This window comes from Andrographis paniculata, unplaced genomic scaffold (genome assembly GCF_009805555.1).
Source record: "Andrographis paniculata isolate CXL003 unplaced genomic scaffold, ASM980555v1 Contig60END, whole genome shotgun sequence".
NCBI classification, from domain to species: domain Eukaryota; kingdom Viridiplantae; phylum Streptophyta; class Magnoliopsida; order Lamiales; family Acanthaceae; genus Andrographis; species Andrographis paniculata.
Window position 1 is genome coordinate 3,614,476 of NW_026137596.1, and position 24,460 is coordinate 3,638,935.

At 26.4% G+C, this 24,460-nt stretch overlaps 1 protein-coding gene across 1 annotated transcript; it reads right to left on the reverse strand.

Moving 5' to 3' along the window:
* Nucleotides 1-9,993: 9,993 nt before the first annotated feature.
* LOC127260080 (uncharacterized) lies at nucleotides 9,994-13,156 on the reverse strand. Its single transcript, XM_051287741.1, has 8 exons — nucleotides 12,261-13,156; nucleotides 11,756-11,832; nucleotides 11,501-11,669; nucleotides 11,195-11,283; nucleotides 10,939-11,103; nucleotides 10,772-10,849; nucleotides 10,586-10,689; nucleotides 9,994-10,389 (listed from the first exon to the last, which is right to left on the reverse strand). The coding sequence occupies exons 1-8, from the start codon at nucleotides 12,808-12,810 to the stop codon at nucleotides 10,284-10,286; spliced, it is 1,338 nt and encodes a 445-aa protein (XP_051143698.1). The 5' UTR covers nucleotides 12,811-13,156; the 3' UTR covers nucleotides 9,994-10,283.
* Nucleotides 13,157-24,460: the final 11,304 nt, after the last annotated feature.

Sequence of the window (24,460 nt, forward strand, 5' to 3'; positions counted from 1 at the left end):
AGTACTGTAGTACAAATTACTAAGGCTGCTATACTCTACTGGGCCTACTAACTGGGCCTTGTGACCCAATATAATACAATTCTATTTATTTAGGATGAGACTTTTTCTATATATTTATTATAAAATTTCTGGCGGTTAAACAAAAATATATTTTCTTCCTCCGCCATGTAATTATTTTATCATTTAAATATATCCAATTTCAATATATAATTTTATTTCATTTTTATAATAATGGTACTTTTTACTTTAATAAATTATATCTGTATTTTACACAATATTAAAAACAATGTCATTAAAAAATAACAGGTCTTGAAAGTAAAATTATCATTTTATTTTTTATTGCTATTGTCTATAAAATACTAATATACTCAAATTTATATAAAAAAACAAATAATTAGATTTAAGCCGAGCAGAGAGAATATAAATTATTATACAAAATATTATTTATGCTACTTTCTTTTGAACAAATTTATTAAAAATATATATTATAAATTAATTATTCTTTAATTTTAGTTAATATGATAATTGTAATGAAGCAAAACTATTTTTATTTATTTAATATTTTATAGATAAAATAAATATTAATTAATTTTGAGGTAAATAATTTTTGTATTTGAACAATTTATTTGGTGTAATTATTTAAAATATACATTAAAAACTTGTGATTTGTTGGATTTTTCTCAAAAAAAATTCACTATTTCTCATTTAAAAAAAAAAAATATATTACATGAAATCTCTATTTTTTTACATTATACTATTAAAATTAATTTAAATTCAAAATATTATATCAAACAACTATTTAAATAAAAATATATTATAAAAAAATATTAATTTGATATTTTTTAAAAAAAAAATTAATAGTATAAATATTGAAAATTTTACAAAAAAAAAAAAAAAAAAAAAAAAAACACACCATTACATTAAAATAACAAATAAAATTATTATAATTATTACATCTGATAAGTAAAAAAAATCAATACAATTAAAATACTATAAATTACATCACAGAAATAACAATTTAAAATCCTAATTAACATAAACTCAATTCCTAAACACCTATTTGAACAAGGCCATGTAATATGACGGTGTTTAAACAAGACCATCATGTTCTAACATATGGTCATATTCATCGTCTTCCTTTTTATATATACATAAATTTAACTAAAATGTTTTTATAATTATTTTAAAATATAAATAAAATCATCAACTTTTTTAGGGTAGGTTAAATTTGTTTTTTAAACACAAATCAATAATACTAAAATTCACACCATTTTCAATAAAATAAATTATTTTTATTACAAAATATTATACCAAATACAATTTAAATCATTTAATAATTTTAAAAATAATTACAAAATAACAACAACAATAATATACTAATATACTTTAATAATCGTAATTATATATATTTTAAAAATTTCGTAGTTTCTTTACAGTAATTTTGATTTATATTTATAATTTTAAAAAAAATTAAATATATATTTTATAAAAAAGAGTTATATCATGAAACATAAAAAAATTTCAATGTTTATCCTTCAAAAATTAATATATTACATACTTTCTATTTTTATATTACCTACATAATTTCACATACCTCACTTAAGAGACAAAACAAATACATCCCAATAATTTTATTATTAAGGGATGATTAAAAAATTTATAGTTAAAATATAAAAAAATAACTGTAATATATTATTGATAGCATTAGTATTACACTTTTTTCTTTTAAATATCTTTATTTTATTTTTAAAATTATAAATTAAAATTAGTTTAAATTTTTTATTAAAAATTTTGAAGCTATATACAATTACGATTATTAAAAAATATTTATTTATCACTACTATTATTTAGGAATTAGTTTTTAAAATATTAAAATTTGATAGTTTTTAATTATAAAAAAATATTTTAATTAAATTATATATATATATATCTTAAACAGTTTAAATAAGATGGTGAATATAATCACCTTAGAACATAGCCTAAAACGGAGTCATGAACAATGCTTAACATAATATATTATCGATTTAACACAAAAAATATATTTACATAGCAAAATACTAGTAATTATATATAAAGAAAAAGAGAATGCAACAGAAGGAAAAGGAAAAAAAAAAAAAATCATTTTAAAATCATCTTCAAATAAACCAAAATCATCGTATAATTACTAAAAAATTTGTATTAACACAAATTTATCTTTGACACAATTCATAAAAGAAGAGAATACCAAAAATAACATTATCTTTGCAGTTTCAAGAAACATTTTAACAAAACCTAAATCAAAATAAGTTACTTATTCGCTACAATATAACCCGACTGAAAAGTTTACTTTCCGAGAATTTACGAGAGATGTGCAATCGAAAAATAGCTGCTACAAGTTTTCATTATCGAATATATATATATATATATACACACACACACACAAATGATGACAATGACAACTTGTGTCATCACATTCATCAAAACCTAAAGCACCCACAAATTAGAAGGATAGAACACCACCAACCAAAACAAAAAAAGAACCCTAAATCCCCAAATGGCAATGGAAACCCTAAAATTTAGGGCTACATTACACATTACATCAAGAATATAGGTGGTCCATGCACATAAATAAATATTGATACTAAATTTAACAAGAAATCTTGATGAGGAAAGGACCACCAAAATAAGAGAGGATTGATTATTGCCAAAGGTACTGCACAAGATTCTAAATGCCCCCTTTATGACCATCATTTTTATAATGCAAGAAAAGAAAAACCACAGGGACCACTTCACCCTACCATGCAAAATCATTTCATCCATAACCAACCTAAAATCATCACATAGATTTATCCAGATATGTTTTTATAAAATAGTACCAGATGTATCAGGGTGAGGGTTCTTTAACTAATCAAACCAACCAAATAAATAAATATATAAATAAATAAAATGCAGTCACCATTTCCTAAAACAGGGCATCAACCAACAAACCAAGCTTTCATAGTAATCTTAAGACATCACCAGTTAATTTGTGTCCTAAACTGCAGTTAATTTAATATAAAGAGGTAAAAATGCACATACCGTAGTCGAATTGATTCAGGGAGGATACTGAGGCCGATTCCGCACTTTGGTGATGGTGAAAGAAATATCAATAAACATGTGAAGCTTAGTAAATGAAACTGTGCAAATTATTGAAGTTGAACCTCGATTGGTGCTTTCTGTGTTATTTTTGTCGAACTAACCAAACTTACGAAATAACAAAGCTCATCAACAGTCATGATCATTTGACAACAATTAACAAGAAAAAAGAACTATACCAGCATGATTTGGCATGACAAAAATCTAATGAGACGAAAGATGAAACAACAAGCTAAAAGTTCTTGCAGATTAACTCAATGAATAAGCATCTCGGAGTATTTAGATATAGAAGATAATATATATACATGTATGTATAGCCTATAGGACACACAAGTTTAAAGTTTTAAATGTAGCATTCTAACATAGTATCAGAGTCAAGAAGAGATTTTGTATTCCAATTCCACCACCACCTATTTATTCAAAAAATAAAAACTTTGTTCTTTTAACAAACTTTTTTTTTTTTTTCTATTTCGTTGCTATGTAACCCCTACCGTACCCAAGAAAAATATGATATTTACTCTAAAAAAATATTAAATCAAATTAGTGTGCAAACAGAAAACACAAACCGAACAGACCCTTTCATGTAAAGGAGCTCCCTTCAGTCCAAGCATAGATGGAGAGGAACAAGAAACTACCTCCCGCTTCATTCACTCAATCAAAATAGTATCGACTCATTGAATTCTATAGTGTGGTTGAATGAATGAGTCGGCAGGTAATTCAGCTCCATTTCTCATCCATGATGGGCTGAAGGAAGCTCGTTTACACCATTTCCTCAATGCAATTGCAATGTAAACAATTGAAATATAAATTGTTCTTGTTTCCCATTAATCAGATAACCCCAAATTCAATCCACTCAAATCTTCTTTTATTTTCAGGAAAAAAAAAAAAGAAAAAAGAAAAAGGAAGAAGATTTTGACATAATCTTTTAGGATCAAGTCAGAAACAACACACATAATGATACTAATTATATTATAAAAGCTAACAAACCGTCGAGAATCCAATATTTTCTCGGAGAATCAATCAGCATGTGAGATTAAAACAACATTGCCGATTGATAAATATTAAATCACAACATACTTTATATATACATATATCAAATAATTGAGCAATACTAATTCAAAAATCTCCAAGGGAAAACATTACATGTCTGTTTATTTGAGGTTTTGCTTTGGTCTAAGTACTATTCATCAAAATCATAGGATAAAACACTCATTTTACATTTAATATAAATAAACAAACAGAAAAAAAAAAGAAAATAGTTCAAAAGATCATATCACACTCGAACATCTATTTATATCACACATCATCCAAGGCTATTTCAAATATTTCCACATTTATTTATATCACTATCAAATTTCAATTCAAATTTTTACTAAACTTCAAACCCAAATTCAAACCTTAAAGAGTAGGTACACATAACTGTTGCAAATGTTGTAATGGTTAGTAAGTATGGCGGATTACCTTCCTGGGGAGATTAGTGAACCTAAAGGCAAGAACAAGAAGCATCCTGCATCGATCTGTAGAATTTTTTGAAGAAAGCCCTGAAATTTTAACGAATAATTAGGAACCGACAGAAAAGATCAATTATCCAAGTACGAAACTTAATTTAGTCGATTATTCCCTTCCGGACAACACGGTTCCGATCAAACTGGCAAAAAATCTCGAAAGGCTGCCACGAAATATTGCGATAAGAAACAAATACGTGGCGCTATCATTTACCGAGATGGAGAAATCTAGGTTGTAATGAAACCCTAGCACAAATACTATTAATCTTGATTGAGAAGAATATAATACTACATCGCAGCCCAGAATCAGAACGAAATCGAAATCCAGCATAAATTAAATCTTGAATGCACAGAGGGAAAGGGAATTTATGTTGCCATAATCATAAAGAATGAATTCAGTCAGGCAGATTTTTTGTTTTAAAAAAAAAAAAAAGGTGTCCTTGTATTATTTTCTTTTTCCGAAAAAGAAACCCATAAAGCTGCTGATATAAGAACAGATGACAGAGGGATAATATATATATACATATGAATCTATAGATATATATGTTTGGGGTGAGAAAAAGGGGAAATTAGAAATAATCAGTAATGGTTATCCGATTATGTGTTTTTTGCAATAAAATAGAGGAGAGGGGATGGATTTTGCGCAGGAACTAGAAACCCTAATTCCACCATTGATGTGCGAGCAAGAACAGCTCATTAAAATTGGCAGATGCGATCATCTAATCATGTATATAAAAAAAATATAATTAAGATTATAATATGCATAGAATTAGAGATGAAAAAAACGCAGAAAAGGGAGGAAAGTGAGTAGAGAAGCAATGAATGAATTAACGAAGTAAATAAATCCGAGGGAGGTAGAAAGAAGAGACGTCGTCGGGTCACTTTCCTCATGAGAATCAGAGAAGAGATAGCGACTCCAACCACCTCCACACACACACACACACACACACCCACATGGCTATGTGTGTACCGCTGTTTCTTTCTTTCCCCATTACATCGATGCCCCCAATTCCTAATTCCCCCTGCGCCTGCAGAAACCCCAAAATTAAAAGTGAAAATCTATCTGAACTAGGGGCAAAATTACAGTTAAATGCAGCAGAATTCTTAACGCGTTCCACCAATTATTTAGAGAGAGAGAGAAGAGGTTTGACCAGTCATTGATGGCGTCCCAGGAGAGGAGCGGACAAGGACTGGGACAGGCGAAGATCTGTTGATTTTGAGAGTGGGAACTACCAAAAAAAAGAGGAAGCGGGGTTTGAGAGTCGGTGGGCGCCATTGATGTGATTTCTTGACGGTTGTGGATTAGTGGGAATGAAGCAGGCAGCAGAGCAGAGTCGGGCTGAGGACGGCGGAGTAGTGGAGTGGCGCTGCCGCGTCGGCCGTCGGGCGTGTCGTTACGTGTTGGCAGGCAGGCAGGCAGGGTACTGTTCTGTGTTGCAGTATGTAATGTAGGATTACGATTATGCCCCCAACTTGATCGCTTTGCTTATTGCTCTCAATCTCTATGTAAATTTACCGTTTTGGCCTTCACTACCAACTATCCACTCCCCCCACCGACATTGTCGCTATTTTTTTATTTATTATTATTTTTTTCTTATGGTTATTCAAGTCAAAAGAACTAATTTTGCGACTTTTTTGTGTCTTCATTTTATTTTATTATATGAATATATTTTTTATATTTAGAGCAGATTAAAAAGTATATATATTTTTATTATATATATTTTTATTTTAAAATATCTAATTGCAAAGAAAATGTTTTATTAAATATCTTATTTTTTTATAAATATTTTTATTTTAAATCATATTATTATTTTTATATTAAAAAAATAAAAATAAAAATATCATTACAGTATTTTTAACTATCTATTATAATTAAATTACTATTATTTATTAATATCATAAAAAAAAAAAATGAATCTTTACTTTGTATGTAAATATATAATTGTGTTTGTAATACTATAAAATTAATGTTTTGTATTGACTTTTTTATTTTTTTAATAAATAAAATATAATATAATATATATTTTTTTGTTCATTCAAAAGAAATTTTTTGGGATTTTGTAGGAAATTAAAATAATAGTAATATTTTATTAGTCTAAGTGATTTAAGAGGTTTTGACATTTTTGTCTTTTAAATTTTTTAATATAAAATAATTGTATATATAATGGTAAATTTGTAATTTAAATAAAAATTAAAAGATATTTAATATTAGTATATAATTATTTTTTCTAAAATAAAAAATAAATATTTATGGGACGGAAAAAAATAATAAAAATAATGCTTTGAAATTAAATGAATGGAGTATATATATTTTCTTTTTACAAATTAATATCCTAATTTCATATTTGGAATATCCAATAATTATTATCTTATTTCATTTCTTATACAAAAGATTTATTTTTATCGTTCATTTATATCATTTTTATTTGAGTATGTTATCTCTATTCTCTAACTTACCAAAATAATAAAATTGTCAATTTATAACAAAAAATATATATATATATTTATCTAAAATATTATGCAAATATAATTTTATTTTAATTTTTTGCTAAAATTCAATATGTAAAATTTTTATAAAAACATAATAATAATTTTTTATATAAAATATTACTTTCAATAATTATACAACTTAAAGTGTTTTCTTTTTCAAACTTAAATCATCGCTTTTTTTTTTTAATATATTTTTGATAAAGAATATAATATTATTTTATAAAAAATATTAATTAATTTTAAATTCAAATTAATATCAAACAAAATACAATATAAAATCAAATAATTTTACTTCATTAATTGAAACCAGTGTTATTTAAACCCTATACAAGTGAATTGACAAGGAATGTAATAATAATAATAATAAATCAAACACTGTATTTATTTTTTGAAATTTTTTTCACTTTTACTTTATTTTCAACTACATTTATTAAATAAATAGTTAAAAACAGAGATGAATATCTTTGCCCATCTTTTATTATTTTGATTCTTTAATTGAAAAAATATATTAAAATAATCTTATACTTGTGTTTCTTTATGGTTTAATTGAATCTTTTTATCATTCATACGATATTTAAGATAATAATATTTAACTAGTTAATAATAATGAATTATAATATTATTTTTTATTTAATTAATAATATTGAAATTTTAAATATAAATAACAATATTTATTTTTTGAAGAGAAATAAAAATAAACAAATTTTAAATAAATTTTACATTACATATAATGTTAGATATTATATAGTTAATTAAAATAATTTATATTTATTAATTGTGTTTTGATTTAAGTAAGTTTTACCCTAAATAAAAAAAATCATATTAGTATAAAACAAATAAAAATAAAAGTATGTCAGTTAAGATGGTCAGAATGAATATTTAATATGCATTGATATGGTATCATATGAATAATTTCTAATACTAAAATATTAATGCAAGTTTAGATTTTTTATATAAATATACAAAAAAATTGGTGTTACATACAATCATACCCCTACTAATCTAAATCATTTATTTATTATAAAAATAAATAAACAGTATAGATAACAACCATAATTGTCATGTGGTTATATAGGTTAACTGTTACATCAGCTTACATAGCAATATTTCAATAACAAAAATTCCAATTAGCCCCAACAAATTACATATAGAATTATTTTAATACAACAGAACTAAAATTATATCAGTATTACATATTTTTTTTTTATTTAAAATTTTTGCTATTATTTTAAAATAACTTCTAACAAAAATATTTTAAAACACAGCTAGACAACCAACCAAACGTGTCCTAAAAAATACTCCCTCCGTCTCCTTTCAAGGGTTATTGTACATGACATTGAAAATATCATTATTTCTGTATAATTTTTTCGTACAAATGTCATTCTATTAGTATTATAAGACATTAGAAGTATTTTTTTTAATTTTTTCATAATTTGTACTATATTTTGATATAATAATTAATATTCAAAAATTAACAAAAAAAAATATAAATGAGACCTTAGAGCCGGACAGAGGTAGTATACAATTAACAATGCAACACATGTGTTTAATTTGTGTTTCAAATTCAAATTATATATTTTTATTTTTAATAAAAAAAATATCTATTTATTTATAAAATATTATTTAAATTAAAATATTAATCTTAAACTACAATCAACCAAACTCAATTTTCATAATATTAACAAGAGCTTGAAATAAGGGTTCAAACTCCATCACCTCTAGTCCATCTGCCGCCTAGTATAATTTGTTTTGTCGGGCCTAATTTATAGAATATTATGTTCGACCGAAAATTTACCCAATGCATACTTTTAAATAGACACAACAAATTCCCACGTTATAAAAAAATAAATATAAGAGCTCGAAGCACAACAAAGTTATTGTCTACATTAGTAAGCCCAACAAAATTATGGTCTCCATTAGTAAACCAAATTTTACTATTTTAACTTTTTAAATTAATAGTATTAAATAAAATAATTAAATTTAGACGATGTAATGGAAAAATATATATATATTATTATTATTTTTTATTTGAATAATATGATAAAATAGAATATAAAATATAAATTAAGTATAATTAATCATTTCATATTTTAAGCATATTGCATGATATTTTAAACATACCAAAAAAAAATATCAACAATGAAAAAATATCAAATAAAATACCTAATTTTTATTTATTATATTAAACTAAAATTTAATTTTACATTTTAATCGTCACGTCAATATATTTATATCATCTTATACAATTATTTCAATTCTATTCAAAACTAAAACCCAACAAATAAATACAATCAAAATTAATAATATTTGAATAGCAATCTTATCGAAATATTATTTAAACAAATCAAACAAATAAAACACAACAAAATTATGATTCATGTTATTGAAATTTAAATTTAAATAATATATTAATATTTTTTAAAAAAATAATATAAAGTGTTTTTATTAAGAACTGACACAATGGTAAATTTTTTGAACAAAACCACAATAAAACAAACTCATATACACAAACAATTATTATAAATTTTTAAGCACAGTAAAAGTAATTTAATCATATCAGAGACAAAAACATTGATTATTATCATTTTTTTTATAGACGGAATAACTCACAAAATGCTACATATTTAGTGCGCTCAGGCAAAATAAAATTTTATTAGACGAACTTTGTGGGGTAAATAAAATTTAAAAAGACATCCTAAATTTGAAGACATGAACACTCACGGGACGGTTACTTACCCCCAAAATAAAAAAGAGGAATTTTTTTTTTTTCGAGATGTCGTAAAAACCGTAGTCGCTACACGATCGCAAATCTAACCCCTACATCCAAGTCATCTCTTACGAGAAATTTAAAAAATAAAAAATTAAAAAAGGGAAATTTTGATAGTATAGAAAGAGGGAGAATATTATATATTGAGATATATATATATATATTCAAATACATACAGATTGTAGCTTATCTTCAATCTTCAATTCATGTAGACAAAAGAGATACTATATGGCCATTCCTTACTCTCTTCAATTCATGTAAAAATTTTCACAATAATCGACACGCCATATTCATTCAAGTACCTTGTGTATGTATGACCATGAATCCTCGCCGTCGGATGATTGTCCGAGTTAGTTTCGGGAGATGATCGATGATGATCCTACCGCAGCCGAGCATCAGCTTGACGACTAAAACAGCTGGAAGAGAAGACTCGTAGATCCGTCTGCATACGATTGAAGATCCGGAGGCCTCACCAAAGCCCGGCATAACGGGCAAGTTCTCTCTCTCTCGAACCTGAATAAAATTGTCGAGCATCAGATCATTGAGTTCGAATTAGAGATAAAAGAAGCTATTCGAAAATTTATAGCTAACAAAACGTCGCAAGGGGCAAAACTTAACATGAAACTTCATTTAAGAGCTGAATTCAGCAAAAATTAGCATCACAAATCGACTAGGATAGCGAAATGTGTCAATTAAGATGAAAACGAACCATTCAGACACACAATCTTCGCAGAAAATATGCTTGCAGCGCAATATAATCGGCGAGTGCATCTTCTCCTGGCAAATAGCGCAAAGATCTCCGGCAGCATTTACCTAAAGAGTTGAATCAATTGATCGCTCGATCATTCTAATGGTTGAAGAATTAAAATGCTAGGTATGGTGAGAAATATGGGACCTGCTCTGATGTTGCATAAGACCCGTAATTCACATCCTTTCTGGATAGAGCCTTCAAGGCAGCGAAAAGTGATCGGACCTGAAGAACCCAAGATATTCGTCAGTTTTTGTCATACTTGATTTTACAGATTGAATGGAGGTAAAAAGGTAAGCTGTTAGTAGGCGTACCTTCTCGACAATTGATGTTAATTTGAATGTTAAATACAATCCTGTCGTCAGTGATGAAAAAAGACTTCCGTATTCTTTGTTCAAGAAGAATCGATACCATACTGGCGTTGGTAGAAGCGCGCGGTACAGAAGCAGGGCATACTCAACCAGAGTCAACATCTGACCCTGAACAATAAAAAAATTACCAATGTTCGATTACAAGTCATTAAAGTTTAACATGGGTAGATCATGTAAAAAAGATCAAGAATTATGTTACCTGTCGACGAAAATTGTGCCCTCTGCCATTCTTATAATACATTAACAAAACCAACTTCAGGATCATTGCTGCTTGCCGCGCCAATGTATCTGCATAATCAAAATTACAATGCTGAATCTAAAATCTAAAAATCCTAATTCACTGTCGCAGTGATCTGCTGCTACAGTTTGCGAAGCATTATTATGCCAATACAATCCATCCATTGGTTACAGATGTCCAAACTATAAATAATTCGATTGCAAAATCTATTTTCTTTTCTAAAAATAGGACCAACGAACAAAAGTGATAAAATGGTCGAATCCATACCATTTACCAAGACGATAAATATTGCATGCCAAAACGGTGGAATTGCCTTCGGAGGAACCATGAGAAGTGGAAATACAAGATCATCGCTATGATGCCACCAATAGATGCCGAATATATGCAGCACGAATAAAAGAGAATATCCAACTAATACAGAAGTCTTCCTTTCTCCCTGCAAACAGCCATTTTCTTAGACCTTATTAGTTTTGCTTTTTTGCCCTTTTCATGAAAACTGAAGACAATGGAACAGAACGGCACCTTGAGAGCAGTTTGCTTCCGAAGAATGTCGTTGGATTTGAACAAGATCGCGGTGGAATAAATGATAACAACAAATCCTGAACACCAATTTGAAGATGGCAATACAGAATTGTTATAACTCATAAGACAACACAAAGAAACATTTCAAATTTATAGAAATGTCGTTCAAGTTTGCTTAGTGTTTCGATTAAAGGAGATCAACATGACAAATTTAGCCAAATGCCTGAAGTTTATCTTCAACGAAAAAACCTCAGACAGTTTCACCATTATCCATTGATTAAAGAATGACAAATAAAAGCAATCAAAGAAAACCTCCCGATTGTATAGAAATGTCGATCGAGTTAGCTTAATGTTTAGATAAAAGGAGATCAACACGACAAATTCAACCAAATGCCTGAAGTTCATCTTCAACGAAAAAAAACTCAACAGACATCACGATCATGCTTTGAACAAAGAATCACAAATTAAAAGCAATCAAAATCCAACAAAAATACCACACAGATACCTTGCAAGTGCTGACGAATAAATACAACAAGCAACAGCAGCGAAAATGGAAGAATCTGCTCAATCCACCGCGCAGCCTGCTGTATATCGTATCTCTGATGCGATGACGTTTCCCTTCCGTCGCTGCTAGTGCTGCCATTAACATCATCAGGCGCATCGCCATTCACGCCACTCCCAACATTATTCCCAACCCTAACCCTATCCTCCTCCCCCATAATCCGAATCGAAACCTCGCCATTATTTCTACCACTAGCCGAATTAGTATTTCCAATTTCATCAACACCATCACCACGCCCTGAATCGCTAGGGTTTTGACCACTAACACTGGAATTAGAACTCGAACCATCGGGATTGAGCGGCCGGGCTTCCGAGTACGAATAACCGCCCTGCCCCACACGGAACAGACCAGAATACTCAAGTAACGACGAAATTGGAGACTGCAAGAACCGTATGGCACGCAACTGCAGGATTCTGGCTGCTCCCACCCCATTGCTTGGCGACGAAGGCGCAGAAGAATCCAAACTCGAAGTGTCAGAACTCGACGTCTCCATAAAGAACCAAAACCCCAGATTCGAACAAAAAACCTCCCAAACCCCTCAAATCAAACCCCCGGTAGCAGATTCCTTGACGAACACGAAGTCAGCACACTCAGAATGAAGTAGTATCAACAACAGTCGGACCTATAACACGCAGAAATCGCACCAATCGACGACTGGCTAAGGATTCTGCAAAAGGGAGGATTGAAGCAGTGGAAGAATCATCTGGGGGAGAAGACGAGAGAGGGAGGCAATAATGGGTAATCAGAGGAAGGAAGATTCAGAACACAATCAATCCCATTCATTATTCAACGGTAATAAAGGAACTGCTGCTCCTTTTTTCCGTTCACCAATAATAATAGTAATACATTTTTGCCCAACTACAGAACAATATAAAACGTGTGACTAACGCCTCGTTTCTTTTCATTAATGACCTAAAGTCGCATTTCTGCTTTTCTGTAAATACTTCATATAGGTTTTAGCGACTTTGCTTTTCACAAAAATATATTTCTCTTCTTTGTATTATTGCACTATCTGTGTATTGTGTATTGTCTTTCTCTTCTTTTTTTTTTTTAATCAATTTTTAATATTTAATGTTTTTCATGTCGTTCAAATTTATATTGGATGTTAAAAAAATTATTTTTATTTTTAGTACAAGATTATATTGTTTTTTTTTTTTTACTTTTTAATTATAAAATGTAAAAATAACTTTTTATACATTGTCAAAATATGTATCCATATATTTGAGAAGAAAATTGATTTATTATTATAAAAGAATATATATATATATATATATCAATTATTATTCATTCTCAAAATATGTATCCACATGTTTGGACATATAATTAAAAACTGATAGAGTAGTATATTTTGAAACTATCATTTTAATATTTTTTTTATATCATTAATTTAATTATTATTTTGGAGTAAATTAAAAATAATAATATTTTTTTGTTAGTTAAATTGTTTAAGAAGATTTTAATTTTTTTTGTACTCTATGTATATTTATAATTGTATATTCGTAATTTATGTAAAAATTAAAATATTTTAGTAGGAGTATTAATTATGATTATTTTTGCTATAATAAAATATTTGATACTTTTAATAGAACAAACAAAAGTCATAAAAAAAATACCTTTAATCGAGACAAAGTGAATACTTTTTATAAAAAACTATATAAAACCTAAATAGTTATTGTCACATTTAAAATAATCTAAACCAAAACTTAGTACTTTCTCTATTTTAAAATAATAGAAACATTTAAAATGAGTACGAGAATTAAGAATTATTAATATTATATTATATTAGTGTAAAAATATTTTTTAAAAATGAAAGTATTATATTGATATTGGAAAATTGTTTGAAAAATTTTGTGTAAAATAACGTACACCTAATTTTTAATAATGAGGGAAATTCTTCTAGAATTTATGAAGCCAAAATCAAATATATAGGTATGTTTCTTTTACCTCAAACTCCCGATTTTTATTATTTAGGCTTTGCTTTTTTTCTAAAAAAAATTATTTTTCTTCTCACAGAACATCATATTATACATTATTTTAATACAAAATTAAAATCAATTTTTTTTTCAAACTCATCTAAAGAAACATACCCATATAAACATGACTATTTAGGATGTGTTTGTTTGGGGGTTTGGATTTTGAGTTGAGATTTGAATAGTAAAATTTTGAATTTGAATAGTTATATGATGTGATATAAATAGGTGTTGATGTGATGTTTTAAATGTAAAATTAATTTTTGATATAATATAAAAAATAAAAAATAGATGTTTGATTTGATATTTTTGAAAAAATAAAATAAAATAAATAATAAATTTAAAATCCAATTTCCCAAAACAAACACCCCCTTAAGAAGAAACATACATAATACATAAATTTTTTAAATAAGATCGAATTATACCAAAATAATAATCACCCGATTCGAGGTGGAGCCCACAAAAGCGTGTTTTCCAATTATCCATAATAATTTATTTTGTTTTATTATTTTTTTAAAAATTATTATTTTCTCCAACCAACTGGCAAAAAATAAACAAACAAACAAACAACTTACAATACCAAATAGACATGAGAGCACCATCCTGCGAATCCTGACCGTTGATGTGCAAAACTAACGGTGGTAGATCCGTTAGGGAGTTGGGCTCCACGGAGTGCCTATGAGAGGAGAGGACTACAAGTTTATAAATGGATTAGGTCGCTAACTCCATAAAAATTAATAATAAAAAAAAAATTTTAAGAAATGGTCGATTATATATATGTTTAAAATATGTTTGAATAGGGAATCTTGACCAGATATTGCTTGATTTTATTTCTAGAAAAAAATAATAATAATTGAGGTTGGCTAAATCCGTTGACTTTTTTTGGGTAAATCAAAAGAGCGTATAATTATTATTATTTTTACTAGATAATTTTGGTAATTCTTAATAGAAATATATTCGATTTCTTTATAGTACATTAAATTTAAATATTATTTTACATAAAACAATAATAATAAAAATTAAACTTAGGGATTACAAAAACAAGACAACCCAAAGTCAAGTGGGCGTATTGTAATAATTTAACCATATAATATTAATGACAGCATTGACCTGACCCAGTTGAAATTTGAAACATTCTTGGGGTGGGATATGATAATTTCTATTTGTTTTCATTTCATGCTTGCTCATATATCATTGGGTTGGTTTTACAAAAAAATAAAAAATAAAAAATATATGAATAATCCTTCCGTTCCAAAAGAATAAATAAATTTATTTTGGATATAAAAGTTAAGTAATATTGATGTTATATTTGTAGCTCATATAAATTATGAATATTTATTTATTTTGTATGAATATACTTGTTTAAAAATAATGACATTGGTATAGTCACGTATTTTTTTTTGTTTATTTGAATTATATTTGTGTAAAAAATAATGACATTTGTATAATTTCGTAAAGAATGACGAGGTAGTGTGAAGGTGGACTTGTGACCGCGAGAACATATGGTAGTATGGGGTAGACTTGTAACCATGATATTATGGATTCAAATACTGCCGTCTTTAAATCTTACTTGCCACATACATAGATTTTAGATACTATTAGTAATTTATATACTCCTTACGTCCCGTTGGAAGGGTGACGTTTGCTTTTTGCATGTAGATTTTTGAATATTAGTATTATATTGGATTGTAGTGAAAAAGACAAAAATACCCCTATTAGTATGGTGTAATATAAAAGTAATGGCATTTGTGTAATATATTGTAAGTTGAAAGGACATTTATTATGTTAAGTAGGTAGTACAATTACTAAATTAGGAAACAATAATCTTGTTTTGGGACAGACGAAAATAGAAAATAATAACTTTTCAATGGGACGGAGGGAGTATGTTTTTTTTTCGGAGAAAGCAATAGTATATTTTTATAAATATATATACTGTAAAATTTATACAGTGTTGAAACGTGACTTAGATTTAGCAGTCTATCCGACTCGAAATTAAAGCGAAATGGCTGTTTTAATTGGCAGGGTTCCTTTTGAGCTTATCCTAATTAATAACTAATAGGCTTAGGATTTAGGATGTTTTGGGGTGCTTATAAATAGACGGCTATAGTTATTAGTCGGATGACATAATTGTAAATCTCTGAATCAGTACAATAAAATCTCTCCGGTTCCTGCCCGTGGACGTAGGTTGACACACCGTCACCCAACCACGTAAAACCTCTGTGTTCTTTATTTGCTTTCTTTTTCTTTTTCTCGTAACATATAGTAGTAAATTTTTTAGAGGGAGAGGAGGGTTAAAAGTAAATAAAAGTAAATAAAGTCATGATGTCATATTTTGTTTAAGACAATATATTGTAATTAGACTCTTGTGTTAAATTCTTATTAATTTTAAAGTGAATTGATATAAAATAGTTAGCATACTCTTGTAATTAAATCCACGGGACTTCTTACCTAAAAACGTCTCTATAGTTGACATGTCAAAATTTAAATTTTTTTTTTTTATTTTTTTGTTTTTAAAATCTATCATATCATTTAAGGTGACTTATAAAATAGATTACATTGAAAAAGAAAAGAAAGAAATGTAAGAGAGAGAAAGAGAAAAGAGAAATAATGTGGAAAAAAAAAATACTTGAGAAGAGTTTCACTGCATGGTCCAATTATAAATGTGATCTTCTTGGTATTTAAATTAGAAGTCTGTAATTAAATCAAAATCTACCCTATTCATTATAAAAATATATACTTCATCTGTCCTAAAATTAATTTTAGTCTTATTTAAGTTGGACACGAAATTTAATGAATATTGATATTATATTGATAGTTGATAAAAAATGAGTAAATTTTTTTTTTTGCTATTGTGAGAGTATTAGTATAAAAAGTAGTGGCATTTGTGTAATAATAATGAAAAAGTAGCGGTAATGTTATGGTGATATGTGTATTTATGGAAATGAAACTATTGTTTTAGTACGAACAAAAATGGTAAACAAGACTATTATATTGGGACAGAATGAGTATTATACTCTAAATAAAATATCACATAAAAGATAAGTTTATATCAAAATTCAAATTTAAATGCAAATTAAACAAAATTATTGGGATGTCAAAAAAGAGGAGTCATAGAAAGGCCATCACAGAACTATTTTGAGTTAAATGGATTTCGTTAGGAAAAAGTTAAAACACCAGTATAATAAATAATACTCATTCGTCATAAATATAATATCATACTTTCTCCGTCCCAAAAATATATTATTATTGTATTTGACATAGAATTTAAATAATATTGATATTATATTGGTAGTTGGTAAAAAATAAGAATAAATGGTCTTTTTGCCCTTATAAATATATTTAGTGTAAAAAATAGTGGCAATTGTGTAATAATAATGAAAAAATAGAGATAATTTTATAGTGATATGACTATTTATGAAAATGAGGCTATTGTTTTGTGACTGACAAAAATAGTAAACAAGACTATTATATTGAGACGGATGAAGTATTTTTTTGTTTCTGTTTGTTCCATGTTTCATTTCATTTTTTATAGAAAATAATTACACGTTTTAATTACATTTTAAATTTTATAATTTATGATTGTTTAAAATTTTAATTAAATTAATTAGTTATCGTAATTTTAATATATAATTATTTGTATTATTTTATAATTAAATTTACTAATATATTTTTAATGTTTACTAATTATATTACACTTGAATTTTTGTGTCTCCATTATATCCAAAATGGAAGAATTAATAATAATAATAATAATAATAATAAAGAAATACGACGGATTTGATTTAAAATAGTATACTATTTTTACGTATATATGATTATACTATCCATTAATAATACTTTTAAAATAGAAATACTACATCAAATGTCAATTTTTAAAAAAAATATTATATGAAATATCTTTTTGTATATATATATATAGTTTGTTCTTTCAATTTTTACATAACTTATAAAAAATTATTTTAAAGAGATATTTTTTTATATTAAATATAAAAATAATATATATAATATTATTTTTTTTAATACATCTATTTTATTGCTATATTTTTTTTATATAAAAAAAAAAATAATTCATTCAAACATCACAATTTTCAATAACAATTTTACCTTTTTTTTATTAATTAATAATAAGAAAACCTTTTAATGCTAAAAGAATATAGCTTTATTATTCTCAAAATTTATTAGAACTTTCAAAATATTGTATAATTTGTTATTGAATAATATATATATATTTTTTTATTATTATATAAAAAATAATATTCAATATAAAATATTATTTTATATTATTTATATAATTCTCTATATTTCATAAAAAAATATATATATATAGTTCAAATCAAAACATTTTACAAACAAATATCCAATGTATTTTTATTATAGTATAATTCTTGAACATACTTCAATATATACTTTTAATTTAATTTTAATAGAATATTTGACATCATATCCCCCTCTATTCAGATTCAAGTTAAACATTTTTCTTTTATGAAAAGTAATACTCCCGCATTTTTCATATAAAATATTTATATATTTTTTTTATTTTTATTTGTCTCACATAATTTATTATTTTTATTTTTAAAAAATAATACAAATCATATTTTAAATATTATAATTTATAAATTTTTAATATTAATTAAATTATGTAATCATCTTAATATTAATTTATAATTATTATACTAATATATTTTATTTCTTAATTACTTATAAAGTATATTTTTTCTAAATTCTCGTGTCTACAGTAAACTGGACAATTTTTTGGAACGAAAGGAGTAGTATTTATTGGTTAGTACATGTAAGATTTTTATTTGGAAAGCAAATATGATATTGATATTTTTGTCCTTGCAAGTACTCCCTCCGTCTCAAATACTATGTCCACGTTGCTGTTTCTGTCCGTCCCACATACCATGTCACTTTCTTTTTTTTGGAAAATGATTACACACTTTAATTTTTTTTTAAATTTTTATTTTTTTTAAATTGTAATTAAACTAATTAGTTATTTTAATATTAATTTATAATTATTTATATTATAGGATAATTATTTTCATTTAATACATTCTTAATTATCTACTAATTACACATCTCCTAAAATACCGTGTCTACAGTATAGCAGACACAGTATCTGGAACGAAGGGAGTACAAAAAGAAATTAATATTTTTATAAAAGTCAAAGTATTTTGATATTTGTATATGAATTACTTTTGTGATAATAATAAATAAATAATTTTGAATGAAACAAACAAAAATAATAAAATTGATATATTAAGTTGGAAGAGAGGACATCGAAACATCATTTTGAAATTTTATTCCAAACCAATTTAAATCTAAAAAAACCAAAAAAAATCAAAAGAAATTCCAAAACGTATGTTAAATAATATATATACACAAAACCAACAAATTAGAGAGGAAAAATGGACTGATAATATGTGTGCATCTATAGGCCCAATAGATATTATTGATGTTATTCAAGGGTGTGTTTGTTTGGGTGTTTGGATTTTGAGTTGAGATTTGAATAGTAAAAATTTTGAATTTGAATAGTTGTATGATGTGATATAGATAGGCGTTGATGTGATGTTTTGAATGTAAAATTGATTTTTAGTATAATATAAAAAATGAAAAATAGGTGTTTGATTTGATGTTTTTGGGAGAAAAAAATTGAATGAATAGTATAAATCAAATCCCCCAAACAAACACACCCTTGGTACATTTGAGAACTGGGCCATGTTTGAGCCCATGTAAGTCGGACGGTGTCTAATCCAGCCCAGTTTATAAACAATATTTTTAATTTAGATATATTAATAAATATATAAAAAAATTAAAAAATACTCCCACTGTCCCACATACCATGTCCACGTTGCCGTTTCTGTTCGTCCCACGTACCATGTCACTTTTTTTTTTGGAAAATGATTACACACTTTAATCTCATTTTAAACTTTTTAATTTATTTTTTAAAAAATTTTAATTAAACTAATTAGTTATCTTAATATTAATTTATAATTATTTATATTATAAGATAATTATTTTCACTATTATATTCTTAATTATCTACTAATTACACCCCTCATAAAATACCGTGTCTACAGTGTAGCAGACACGGTATGTGGGACGTATGGAGTAATATTTTATTTAATGTTCAAAATATTAATTATCAATCTGGACATGATAGGTGGGACGAAATAAATATTAATTACTCATCAAATCAATAGATATCAAAACTTCCCAAACTCAAACACAAACACAAAAACTTAAACCCATTTTAAAATCAAATACTTGAGCACCGTTTTCTTTTTGCACATAAATTTTTAAATATTAGCATTGTATTAGTTTGTAGTAAAAAAGATGAAAATGCCCCTATTAGTATGATGTGTTATAAAAGTGATGACATTTGTGTAATATATTGTAAATTGTAATAATATTTATTATATTAGGTATATAGTATAGTTACTAAATTAGAAAATGATACTCTTATTTTGGGACGGACAGAAATAAAAAATAATATTATTTTTATCGGACGAAGTGAGTAAAAATTAAACTTAAACCCAAATTTCCTCAAACGCACCTAAAGAAACACACCCTCAATTATAATGAGTTTGTCTAAAACTTCTTACGGTGTGTTTGTTCGGGGGATTTAGATTTTCCCCCGTATTCATCTAAATTTTTTTTCTTAAAAAACATCATATCAAATATGTATTTTTTATTTTTTTTTATTTTATGCTAAAAATTATTTTTATATTCGAAACATCATATCAACACTTATTTATATCATCTCATATAACTATTTCAATTTAAAAATTTTACTATACAAATCCCAACTCAAAATTCAAATTTCCAAACAAACGCACCCTAATGTATGTTTATGGGATAAAAAAAAAAAACTAAAAGAATACACTCTAATTTTTTGTCATTTAAATACGTCTATTATCATTTTCAAACACTATTTTTTTATGTTCTAAAAATAGGATTCTATGTGCAAAAAGTTCGCTTGTTTTTATGTTTTATGAGTTGATGTATCTTCGTTGCTGCTGACACGTACGATCCGTGGCTAATATATTTTTTAATTACTCACTAATTATACAATATTTGAAATTTTGTGCCTAATTTAAATGTCACATATTAGCAGGGACGGAGGGTATATTTTTTTTTTTTTGCAAAAATAATTATTAATTAAATTAAAAATGAATGATTCAATTAAAAACGTGGAAATTAAAATTTAATTTATTTTATTTTAAAATTTTGAATATTATATATTGGAAATAAATATAATTTGATATTTAAAAAAAAAAACAAATTATTTAAGATAAATAGTGAAAATACAATCACACAAACTTATTACTAATATAAGTTTAAAATATGGTTTTATGGTGTGTTTGGTTTTGGTTTAATATTGGATTTTTTATTTAAGTTTTTGTTAAGTAGTAGTTTAATATGGATTGAATAATATCAATTTTGTTTTATAGTCAAAATCAAACAAATGCTATAATGTTTTAGTATATATATATACATATATATTTTAAAAATTTTATTTCATATAACTTGAAATATCTTTATTTTATATAACGATTAACTAATACTCCCTCCGTCCCAATACAATAGTCTAGCTTATCATTTTTTTTCGTTCCAAAACAATAATTTTATTTTCATAAATAACCATATCACCATAAAATTACCCCTACTTTGTCATTTTTATTACATAATTGCCACTACTTTTTATACTAATACACTCATAGGGGCAAAAAGTCTTTTATCTGTACTTTTTATCAACTACCGATATAATATCAATATTTCTTAAATATCGTACCTTACTCAGTTAAGACTATAGTTCAAAACGGAGGAGTGGGTATAATATTATATTTATTGAATTTGTATCCCGTTCAAATAAGCATTAACTTCGCATGCATATGTCAAGTATAATTTTATAAAAAATAGACTATTATTACCCAATAGATTAAAAACTTATTACCTAATAGATTAAAAACTTGACATCGATTTTTTTTTTAAAAAAAATAAATAAATAAATAAATTTCAATAAGGCAGATAATAATAATAATAATAATAATAATAATAATAATAATAATAATAATAATAATAATAATAATACATTTAATTGGTCAGAAGTTTGAAATCCTGCTCGAAGGAAAATTTATTTCATTAGTTCTAGATGGATGAAAAGGAAATCTTTGTCCCTTATGAAAATTTCAAGTTGCAATAAATTATAGTAATATTATATTATTAAAGACTAGTTAAACTTAAATTTACACTTAGAAATTCATACATGTGTTTAATACGTTTTCTTTTATACTATTATTCTTTTCGATTTTAAAGTTTTATTATTATTTTGTTTTGCTGAATTAAAGATTAAATTATTTGATTAAATGTAAATTATTAGAGCTATCGGATTAAATCTTAAACGTGATCTATTTATAAATTTGTTGAGCTTAAAATGAATTTAATAAGTGTGGACTTCTATGTACAAAAATTTGTTTAATTATTATTTGAGTAATTATGTTAATTAATAATAAGATATAATATATTAATGTTGTGATTTTAAATCTAGATGCGACAACAATTACTATTTCATATCTCATTTAAAAAAAATAACAATAGAAGAATCTTAGAATTTTTGCCTATATAGATTTGAAGAACACAATATCTTTACTTAATTTATTGATATGAATGCTATTATACTAATTGAATCAAGTTGGATTTATTTGCTTCATCTTCTCACTTATTTCAACGCGGTAAATCTTATCTTAACTTTAATTTATGATAAATTCTAGTATGCTTCACATTTTTTTTGTAATTTTCTTTTATTCAACTATTTTTCATAAAATATTATTGCTGATGTATTTTTTCAACAATAAAAAGTAAAATTTGAAAATAGGAAATTACTTTCGAATTTGATATAATTAGTGCCTGATATTAGGAATCTCTAAACACTGTAGGATACATAAATAAAATAGAAAAATAAAACTACATACTGAAAAATGAAAATAAAGTGGTGATCCCAAAAAACAATTCTCTTGAATTTGATGTCGATTGAAGATAATTGAAGATAAAAAATCCACATCCTTAAATATTCCTTCAAGAAAACGTTTCAGAACCGTCGCCTGGTTGGTTACAGCAACCGTCCACTAATTTCTCTTTTATTGACACGTGTCTTTAACCGTCCCGCCAAACGCTGCCACCAGTTCCAGAACTCAACTAGGTCGACCGACCATTCCAGAGACTAACTGGTCACTAGACCAAACGATTTATTGGTCGCCCCATCAAGCAACCAGCATCTGATCTCTACAGACAATTCAATGGTCGCCCCAACAAGCGACCAACATCTGATTTCTCCAGACGATTCAATGGTCTCTCCAACCAAGCGACCGAACTACTGTTCACTTAATTAGGCAACTGATTAACAGACCTTTGCTTGGTCCAAACTCCGTATTGGCCGACTTAACCGATGGCGGACCAACCGACTGCGAACCAAATGATTGCAAATCATCTCATCTAACTACAGACCTTCCGACCTGCCTATCCGACCGCAGACCAACCAACCGTGGACCAACCGACCTGCTTATCCGACTACGGAACAACCGACCGGACCAACCGACCTGAGTGCAGATTTTCTTCTTTTCCGCCCGACTTCGTGTTTTAACTTCCTTTAAAATCCAGCTATTATTATTATTATTATTATTATGATTATTATTATTATTATTTGTGCGTAACAATTATCTTATAAATAATTTCACTTATATATATATAAGAAAATTCTACAAAGTACAAATCAAACACGCAATTCTTTTATTATTATTATTCAAGTGTCACATTGGAAGTTGTGAAGAAAATTACACACCTTATAAGTCCAAGTGAACTCCACTAGTATCAGGAAAAACAAATCCGTGCAGATTTAGCCCAAAGCGAAGAGTCTGGTTAGATGGTAAAGTGGATTGGGTGGCATTGGGCATTGATTGTGGTGGTGGACTTACCTCGTGACCCGGACAACATTATACTAGTGTTGAACTCAGTCCTAACATTTGTTTTTATGTAAAAGTTATATCCAATTGCTATCTAAGTCAAAATTACAATTTGTGTTGTAATATAAAAATATTTTTTTATATTGAATCTTTGATTTTTTAATAATTAAATAAAATTTATATTATATATATTGTATTAATATATGTATATTAT